Below are 10,308 nucleotides of genomic sequence, written 5' to 3' on the forward strand. Positions count from 1 at the left end.
TCTTCACCCCACCTCTGGCACAGCCAACAGTAACACAGCAGGGGGGCACCAGGGTTTCCTTTTCAGAATACTGAGAAATGGATCATTCTGCTGAGCACAATGACTAACAATTTGTTAATGCAGAGACTATTGTAACTACCCTTTCCATGTTTATTAGGCCCCAATTCAGAAAAATATTTACATGCATTTTTACCTTTAAGCATATACTTGAGTCCTAAGTTTATGTTTAAGCGTTGTCCGAAGTAGCCTCTTACTGGTTTTTCCATCCATAGGAACAAACACATTCTGCATCCTATCCACAACAAATACACAGGTGGTAACAAACCCCCCAACCAGAACGAGCTTGTCAAGTTCACCACAAAGCAAACTCTGAATTCTAAAAGAAGGAGCTTTCTTCTAGTGCAGTAAGACTCTGGGTTAAGGACAACGTCAGAAATTAAGATTTTGGGTCTTGAACTGAGAGACTTTTTATTTTTCAACGAATTAAGTAAAAAACAGCAGCAGCCAACAGAAACAGTCTTGGCTCTAACTGAAGTGAAATTTGAATGTAAATGGTCCTCCTCCCGAACCAAAGGGGTTGAATCCTTGCCACGTGTTCCAGTTCCTGTGGAAGGGGTTGCCCCCACCCTGCTGACTCTCCGCATCCAGTGGGTCCTCTCCGGCATCAAACTTCCGCCTCATTTCTGAAGGAAACAAAACCAAGGAGGAATCAGGGCACAGTAGTTAGAGCAGTTAACACCAAGCATCTTTGATGACCCATAACCAATCACTTGGAGCTTTTCAAAGCTGTCCAGGAGACTGGCAGAGGAGAAGAGAGAAACTCTGTGAAAACACTGTATTTAAAAAAAAACTTCAAACAAGTAATTTAGTTTAAAACAAGGCAAGGCAGTACCTGGCTGTCCAGCAGGACATCTGCACTCTGACCAACTGTGTCCCACAAATAAATGGGACATTTTGTCCTTGATGAGTTTATTGGACCTATTCTCTCATAGCTGCACTCTCTGGGCATGGTCTGAGGACAGACCATGTTGTATCCTGCCAATTCCTCACAACCAATCATTTCCAGTATCCATCATTCAGCAACATTACAGAAGTCAGCATGCTGAGCCCCAAGCATTCATCTTCTCCACATACCACTCAGGCAGAGAGTTGTCTATGGGACAGCGGTTTGGAGGCAGAAAGCATGGTCGTTAAGTTGTTTTGTCCAGCAGGGACAAAGGTGAAAGCCTTCCCCAAGACCTACAGGCTACACCACTACTCTGTTACTTACACCTGTATCCAACTTTCAAGGAGCCTGCAAGCACTACAATGTTTTTGATCACCCAGCACTTTTTCAGGACACACATTTCATGAAGGCAGAGAAGGGAAGCAAAGGTGTTAGTTAGGGGGGAATCATGAGACGAGCTCGGGGAGGCATGTGGTCGATGGCCTCAGAGTACACCAGAGCACTACGATAATAAGCTTGCAAATCCAAGCTCAGAGATTCAGAGGTCCACAGGCCTTACAGTTTTTGTTTATATAACCAACACAGTCACTAGAACCAGAAAATGACCTGGGAAACACACCTGGATGACAGGAGAGAACATCTCTGCAGTAAGAAGAAACAGAAAGCAATACAGATGGCCTTACAAAAGCCAAATACAACTGGTATTACTTTTCTTGCCCAGATGGTTTGACAGGAATGTTAAACATGACATAAGAAACAGTGTGAAGAAGAAAGCAGATGAACATGTCCTGAAGATGCTGACAGGGAAACAGCATCTCAAATGCTTCCAGTATATAAATCTCCTAATTTGTGTTCACAATTATGAACAAAGATCACATTAACACAGAAAAAGGTTTGCTCATAATGCAGTTCACTACTCTCAGATCCCTCCTGCCCCCAAGGAAGCCTAAGCCCATGTGCCTAATTATCAATTAGATGATCACGAACAGTTCAACAGGAGCCTCTGACATCTACATCTTTTACAGGCTGCTCTCTTTCCAGTGACCACTCGAGAACAGTTTAAAGACAAGCTCTTAACAGATGGCTCTGGTTGAGGGGGCAGAGGGGTATTGTTTTTCAGTGTGGTTTTTTTGTTGTTGTTTGGTTTGCTTGTGGGGTTTTTTGTTTGGTTTTTGTTTATATTTTTAAAGGAGCCGAGATAACCACACTACTCCATTTTTTTACTACTGTCTTGAGACTAAATGGTCCAATCCCTTCTGTTGATTTCTTGGCAAGACAGACACCAGACCTCTGCATCACCACACCACAGGTTCTCCCAGGAGACTGACCACATTCTTCACTTTTTTCCCCTCCTCCAGAGCTGACCAGCAGACAGCCAGACCTGACAGGGCTTCCTGCTCATAGGGACTGGACTGGCCCCAGGAGCTTGGCACAGACCAGCAGTCAGGGCATCTTCTCCCTCAGGCAGACAGGAACCAAGAACTCTGTCCCCCGCCCTCAAGGAAACACGCTGTTTGCACAACGCATCTGGGCTTTGATACACACAACAAGGGCCAGTTTTGAGGGCTTCTCTGGAGAACTTCAGGTGCTGTTAGAGCCTAAATGTATTTTGCAATAGAACTTTAGGCAGGAGACACACACAGCCTTAGAAGAAGCATCTCCAGAGTTAAGTAATCCTGAAAATATCTGCCAGATGATATCCTAAAAAGATACTTTAAAAATAATAACTATTTGACTTTAAATAAAAGTCATGAAACAGAGTAATATCCAGGTTTATATCTGACTTCATGCAACAGACTGGGTGCAAGTATTAGTGCATTGCCTTCTCAAGAGGGATAAGGGGAGAAAGAAAATAGGGAAGCTGTGATGCTTGTTATGATTTACACTTGCTGCATTTTTACATTTCTGTAAAAAAGTAACTTTAAAAAAATTAAGTTACTGCATAAGAACAATCATTACCTGGGTCAGTGAGGACTTCTTTAGCAGCTGCTATATCAATGAATTTTTTCTCTGCTTTCTTCTTTTCTTCCTCACTCTGGAAGTTATCAGGGTGCCACTGGGATGCCAGCTTTCTGTAAGCCTTTATGATTTCTTGCTTTCGAGCATTTCTGGATGAATAAAGTTATAGATAACTAAAACTTTCTAACTGTTCATATGACACATTAGTAGTGAATCTACAGGTTTATTTTAAACGCTAAGACAATAATTAAGGGCATTAGGAGAATTATGAGCTAGTTAACCTTCTGCAGGTGGCACTGAAGATCCTTTACACAAAAACCATAGGAAGCAGGTTGCACCTTCAAACAAAGATTACTCACTCTTTCCTTCACCACCCATTTACTCTTTTTGGAAAGATGCTACTGCCAGCTACTATGCAGAATACAGTTCCCAGTCTGAAGCATTTACAATCAGGCAAGTAACAAAAAGCACAGAGGAGAGAACAAATTAGTTCACAATTGGAAGGATGACCAATACTAGTGCAGATCTGAACATTTTTTTGGTCCTCATTAGCAAGAGGAGTCATTAGTTTCTCAAGGTTAATGGCAGAAGCATTTTAGATACCTTTCAGTTAGTCCTTTCAAACTCTTCCAATCTATCACACTATCTGCCACAAATTTATTTTTTGCTGCTTTCAGTAATGCTTTCCAGTCTTCATTTCCTCCCCAGTTCATTCATCTGATTCTTGATCATCTATACTAAGAATTTCTTACCAAGGGATTTATTTCCTTCCTTCCCAGTGTTGTTTTTTGATTCTTTCTAAAGGAATTGTAAACAAATGGTACTTAAAAGCTGAACATTAAACTAGTACAGCAGGAAAGTAAAGGCAGCACAATATAGGAACACAAACTAACACTCAGCAGAACAAATTCAAGGGATCAGCCCTAGATGTACTGGTTTAATAACCCACCTTCACGTTATCATCTTGGATATTAATATCTCACCTTTTTACTCCTAAGATTTTATAGTAATCCCTCTTCTGTGATTGCTTCAGCATCCTCTGGGCACGTTCTAACCCCTCCCGAATCTGCTGGTCATTTTCACTATTGGCTTGAGCAGTCTCATAGTCTTTAATAGCTTTTATATAAAAGAGTGAATGAAAAAAAGATTAGATAAGTCTTCATAAACTTCAGTTTAAAGAACTCAACCACTCACCAAACCTCAAGTTTGCTATTACCATATATAAACAGAAAAACTTTTATTTTAATTTGCCATGGTTTTTTTCCCCAAATTAGAAAACTCTGGAGCAGAGGAGAATAATTTTCACATATAAATTAGGTAATTTTCTTTCTTTAGGTTCACCACACTTTTTGGAAATGCAGGAAAAGGGAGGTTACTAGCAGCAGGTCAGAACACTCTCTAGATATGTTATAACCACCACATGGATGAACATCACAAGCATGTAGACTAGGACAAAAGAGATCAAGAAGCAAGTTTCAGTAACCAGCACTTGAAGAGCCCACTGCACAATGTCAGTCCCATACGCTGCTGTTCAACTGAAGGGTGCATTATACAGTCTCCAAATTAATATTCCTTCTTCTCCCACTGTCTGCACTCCATCAACACAATAGAAAGCCTCTTCCTCTTTAATGATAATAAAGATGGATTTCAGATTACCAGTAAGTTCATACCATCAGTGAAAGACAAGTATTTGCTTTTTACACCTCTGCATAATATGCACACAAATATATTTAAAGGGTTGGGATTTTTTTTCCACAAAGATATACTCTTGCTTTTATTTCAGGAGCTGACTTTCTCAGGACTGAACGCAAGGGAGGTGCTGTAACATATTAATGAATCTTTAAGACATTCCAGGTCTACACAATATTTTTTTTTTTTTTAAGTAAACTATATTATTATTTTAAGTGGCAACTGAATGGTTAAGACACCAAGTTTAACTTTTCTTTGATATCAAGATTTATCAAGGGAAGCAATGGTTGAAGTCCTTAATGAGTCTGCTCTTCTTTCACTGTCATAATCCTCAAAGTCTCATTTGCAGATATCTAAGTCTCCTAGGTTTCTCAAAGTACTTGCATCAGATTATTTCCAAGCAGATGCTATTTCTCAGCAGGTGTTACATTTGGTTTTTACTGTTTCTGAGCAAGACAGCAGGAAGTGCTAATGAATTTGTATTACCCAGACATCTGATACCACTGCAATCTTGTATTGGTTACTGAAAAAATAATTCCAAAAAGTATTTCCAGTGCCCCAACAATCTCATGTGCTATTACAAGCAAAAGAAAATTTCTATTCATTTTCACATCACTGGACACTGTCATTTGCCACTTGAACAAAGCATTTTGGCTTCTGCTGATATTTTTAATAATTTGTCCAGTCATTTAAAAAAAAAAACCAAAACAAAAAAGGGGGAGTGTACACTAATGCCTGTGCCTAATATATGCTGTCAAAAATAATGAAAATGCAGGGGTTTCATTATGCTGCTTTACTGCTCCAGTAATTTTAAGCACCAGCGTACTTAATCTGCTTTATGTAATAATGGGGGGTCGCGTCACAACATCCTGCCAAATGCAGATCAGATTGCTCAACTTCACTGAGCACCACATCATCTACAGCATGCACCACTGCTGGAAACCAAGCAGCTCAGGGGTCAAATATTTGCAATGACAGGACTAGGTTTCTCTTTTTAAAAAATTACTCCCTTACAGAAGGCTGCAAGCATTAAGGATATGGGAAGTATGTTTTTAGTGCCGCACACTGCAGAGGGAATGCACCCAGGATACCTGATGGCAAGCACATTTTCCACTTTCTCTCAGTTGGAAGAGACCTTAATCTTTATCATACTCTCCAGTGTGGGAATTTTCCCTCTTTCAGAGAGCTCACTGCTCTCCCCACCTGAGAAGATGGAAGCAGGTGGGAGGAAGATGACAGCTTCTTGACCACAAGAAGTTTGCTATGAAACCAGGAGACTTATTAATAACTCATGGTATATCAAGTGAGATATCCAACCAGCTCTTCCCAGACACCATTTGTAAAAGCTCTAGCACCTCACAAACCAACACAAGAATCACTGCTTCTTCTTACTGGCCTGCTATTTCAGTGAACAACCAGTTTTCAGTATCACTTTCAATTTAAATACTTCAGTCAAATCTAACTCTCCTTCTTTCAAAACAAGAGTCTTCACAAGCTCTCAAATAGTAATCACATCTTATCTTGTATCTCCAAAGACCTTAGCTGCCTTTCCCATCTTGCCAGCATCTTTAAAACAGAGTGACCATAATTTGCCACTATGCAGAATTAATTTCCTATCAAACAGGAGTAACTGCAGACAACCTACACCTACGTCAACTCTGTTAGAGGAATAACTGAAGCAGTTATGCTCTTATAGAAATAGGGACTGTGTCCTCTACAGCAGTAGAGCGGGGAGAGAAAGAAGAAAGAAGAAAAAAGGATGTCCTGACCAACTTTGAGACAGCAAGGTGTTTTTTTCTTTTCTTCTTTGACAAAACTTGTGCTGCATAATTTAGGCAGATAGACTCCTGTACTTACGAAGCAAGCCAGAAAGTGAGTCATTACACATCTGTCGCTGTAGACAAGCCCTGGATCCCATGTGATTATAAAGTAATTAAAACCATTTGATGGGAATCAGAACTCAGCTATACATTCTGAAGTGCATCTTGAACACTTAAAAAAAAATCACCTTTCAAGTTCTGAATTACAAGTACTTTCAAATTTCCTGTCTTTAAACAGGAAAATAGGTGCCTCCAGCTTTAGATTTTCTTGAGGGAAGAATGAGAATCTATTTGCCCCTTTAAATATAAGGCTACAATTTTAATTGCTCTACTGTTCTCTACAGCAGAGAGAAATCAGCCATCATTTTACAGCAGTTAAAACTGAAGGGTAAGTGAAGACACCTTCAGGCAGACTAACATTAATGGACTATAGGACTGCTTATGGAGGCTCTGCTGGAAGGCAGAGTGTAGCTACAACCACTCGCTACTGTCAAGGGCAGGAGGAAGGCAGGGGATATGCTAAACAACAGGGATTTGGAGGAGCAGTTCCACTCTTAGCAGAGTGGAAGAACCAGGCCAAGGCCAAGCCCAGCAGGCTCCAGCCCAGGAAGTAAGCTCGCCCAGACCCCAGCTGTGTCCTCTCTGTGTTTCCTTATATCCTACAACAGGGAGGCACGTCCTCCAGCACAAGACCAAGTTGTCTCTTGTGCATTTGTGCAGGACCTTGTTACAGAACTTTCTCCTCTAATCTGCAAGAGTTGCCATGCTTTCTCACCCTAGTGAAATCAGAAATAGATGAGGATTGACTAGAAGACAGTGTTAGAAAGATCCAAATTGAGATTCATCAATTTCAAGAAAACAAACATCAATTCTGTCCACTAGTAAGAAGCAAAAGGTACATCTAAGAGGACTCACACACAGCCTGTGTTGTTTGCCCTGCTCTGTACCCTCCTTTAAGCTGAAGATTTACACACCTTGAGGGGGTAGAAAAAAAAAAAAAAAATCTTAAATTTTCTTTGGGTTCTCCTTTTGCCGATACTCCTTCCTCTTAAATAAAAACCATTTGTACAAGCTGTAATCTATGTAGATTTGTATTCTGTACCTTTAAACATTTTTAGGTTTCCGGTTTTTTGTTTGTTTGTTTCTTCTTTTTATTCATTTGTGAATCTGCTTTTCCCAACACTGACTGAGCTGAGTCCCACTGTACCAAAGTACAGAAAAAGATGGGGAAACGCCCAAAGGGGGCCTATCACTGTGAAATCTTCCTAAGCCTTACTTTTAGGTTGACACTGCAGTTCTAAACAAGATACGGGAAAACATTACCCTAAGAAATGGACAACACCACCAAAGGGTGAGGAAAAATTGTCTTTAAGCAATGCCTTTGTATAAAGGTCATCAGTTCTCCAAAATGCTGTTGTCTTCCACCCTTCTTCTTATAAGGAGGAAGAGGGCTTGACAGCCTCAGCAAAGAAGGACTAGGTCACTCCAGAGGTACAAAGCCTGCAGGGCTGATTCAGAGGATTGCATGAAACCACACCAGTCCTTTTTATACTGTGTTTTAATCTGAGTCAAGGAAGCCTAAAAAAAGAACAGAATAGGTATAATTTCTGAAGTGAACTTCAGGAGGTGAGCAATATAATCTCTCAGTGATTAATTTCTCAAAAAGACAAAAAAATCTGATCGTGCTGTTAATGAGAACAGCTGCCTTCATGAATGTTTAAAGAGAAAAGATTTTTTTTGTTGTTGTTGTTCAGTTGTGAAGTGAAAAATCCAGTACCAGAATACAGAAAAGGAAAATTGTTCTATAAATACTAAAATTAATTAAACTATTTTTATGCAGACTTAAAGCCTACAAGTCCTTTCCCTCATCACATTTGACTGAAACAGCCCAATGCTTCAAAAACTGCTGCATGACTGAGCACAGGGGTGAAAGAGACAGGCTGTCCAAATTTCCTTCTTAAGCCTGATTTCTTGTGGAGATGAGATTCAGTAAATTAAATTTTGAAGATTTTTTTTTTTTTTAATAGCATAGTAGCACTTAATACTCTTAGAGAAGCTAGCTAACAACACAATGGCATACTCAGAGATGCCCATTACTCAGTCCCCTCTCTCCAAGGCTGTAGATGGGACCACATAACAGTATGCATTTTATGGAGAACCTGTATGGAAAATGCAGCCTCCAGAGTAGAATCAGTTTACTGCTCTTAGCAGCACTATGGAGACCCATGGAGGTGAAGTAATGGTTGTTACCTTCCTCTGCCCTCCTCATGTGCTAGGGGACAGAACAGTATTGCTTCGTGTTGTCATCCAAAAACATTAAAATGGAGTTCCTAAAATGGTTTTACATCAGCCTCATTATAATTACCTCTTATCTCTAAATGCAATTGTCTGACATTGCTGATTATATAAAATGTGTTTGAGTTGAGTAAGCTGTATAGTCTCGTAAAACATCCTGAACACAGCCCACTTGTAAAGACAACTCCACTGTAGAACAAGCAAGTACGTTCCACTTACACTCATCAAGACAAAATTACCAGCAGATATTTTTGTAAATCTGCAACTACCCGTGCTGATTAGGGATAACACCACAGTGCAGAATCAAAGTGCACGTTAAATTTTAGAAACACTGACTGTATTTTGAATGCCCACAATAAAACTATGTGCAGACTGCATACAACTGTACCTTCTTCATACAGGTCTTCCAGCAAATAAGCTTCTGCTCTGTCTTTCAGGGCATTCACATTGGTTGGTTCCAGCTGCAGAACTTCTGTACAAACTTTTATGGCTTCTGTAGCCTGCTGACTCTAGAGAGGAGAAAGCAAAACAAAATTCATGTTGTTGTGGGTGTTTTGGGGTTTTCTGCTTGTTTGTTTTAAAGATATTTACAGAGGGAGATAGAAGCAGAATTACCTTCGATAAACAGTGGCAGATCCTTTCTTTGGCACGAGTAGCATAAATTGGAACATCTGGCTCAGTTTTCATTACAGAATCATATTTATTGATAGCATCTTCATACCTGTTTAAATCAAAGATAAGCATATTATAATGAAATGTAGTAACTATCTCAGGGCACTGTGATTTCTCTACAGATGTGAAAATCTGTGAAGCAACGTACCTTACCTTTAATAGTCTTAAGGTGTCTATTAAAGTCTTAAAGGTATGGTGTGAGACAACAGTACGAAGAAAAATTTCAGCCACTTCAAGAATTACATCCCCATTCCATGCTATGAGACACAAGAGCAGGCACTATACCTGCCAGGCTCTTGCAGAAGATAACGACTACCATCCCTCCGTGTGCACAGACAACAGTCTCTAGATGTGCCTCCTGTCCAACATGCTACTCTGCACTCGGGGAAAAAAACATCTCCCTCTCTGATATCTGAGATGGACCAAGTCTGGAATCCTGCTGTAAGCACTGTACTATTTCCATTTCTTGCCACAAAAAAGAAGAAAGTTCTTTATGCCAGCTTGAATCAGGCAGTTGTTTCTCCCTTCCTTCTTTTCCACAAGTCACATAGTAAAATGTATTTTTGCTGTGAAGGTTTCAAAGATGCTAAAGTTCCATGGTGTGAGTAAGACATGGATTAGAACATTCACCTAAAAATGCAAGCATGTGATTAAACCCACGGGTTGCTACAAGCTAGGAGAAATTTAAGCTCTCAGAAGACTCCCTGAAAATGTTCTCATAGTGGATTAAACAGAAGACTAAATTGAAAAGAGTCCTAATGGACTGCTGACTTAAAACTGTCTTCAGTTGTGCTGATTCATGTTCCTGATGTACCTTATTTGAAAAAGCCACCTTCACAATGTTTAATCACTTGTTAGGGGTCCTTACAGTTGGGACATTGTGTGCTTGGGAACACGTATGTCCTGGTTTTTAGCTGAAATAGAGCT

The 10,308-nt window shown here is 40.0% G+C and overlaps 1 protein-coding gene across 1 annotated transcript; it reads right to left on the bottom strand.

The window, feature by feature from the left end:
• Positions 1-442: 442 nt before the first annotated feature.
• On the bottom strand, positions 443-9,427 carry LOC104525548 (dnaJ homolog subfamily C member 3). Its single transcript, XM_010168730.2, has 5 exons — positions 9,325-9,427; positions 9,098-9,218; positions 3,889-4,021; positions 2,906-3,054; positions 443-683 (listed from the first exon to the last, which is right to left on the bottom strand). The coding sequence occupies exons 1-5, from the start codon at positions 9,394-9,396 to the stop codon at positions 526-528; spliced, it is 633 nt and encodes a 210-aa protein (XP_010167032.2). The 5' UTR covers positions 9,397-9,427; the 3' UTR covers positions 443-525.
• Between the last annotated feature and the right edge of the window lie 881 nt (positions 9,428-10,308).

Source organism: Antrostomus carolinensis, unplaced genomic scaffold, assembly GCF_000700745.2.
Source record: "Antrostomus carolinensis isolate BGI_N321 unplaced genomic scaffold, ASM70074v2 scaffold45265, whole genome shotgun sequence".
In the NCBI taxonomy this organism is placed as follows: Eukaryota; Metazoa; Chordata; class Aves; order Caprimulgiformes; family Caprimulgidae; genus Antrostomus; species Antrostomus carolinensis.

Coding starts and splice junctions, on each gene's coding strand:
- LOC104525548 (XM_010168730.2), bottom strand. CDS start 9,396: ATGAAAACTGAGCCAGATGTTCCAATTTATGCTACTCGTGCCAAAGAA. Junction 4,022..9,097: donor GGAAGACCTGTATGAAGAAG/GTACAGTTGTAT, acceptor TTTATATAAAAG/CTATTAAAGACTATGAGACT. Junction 684..2,905: donor AGAAGTCCTCACTGACCCAG/GTAATGATTGTT, acceptor TGTTTCCTTCAG/AAATGAGGCGGAAGTTTGAT.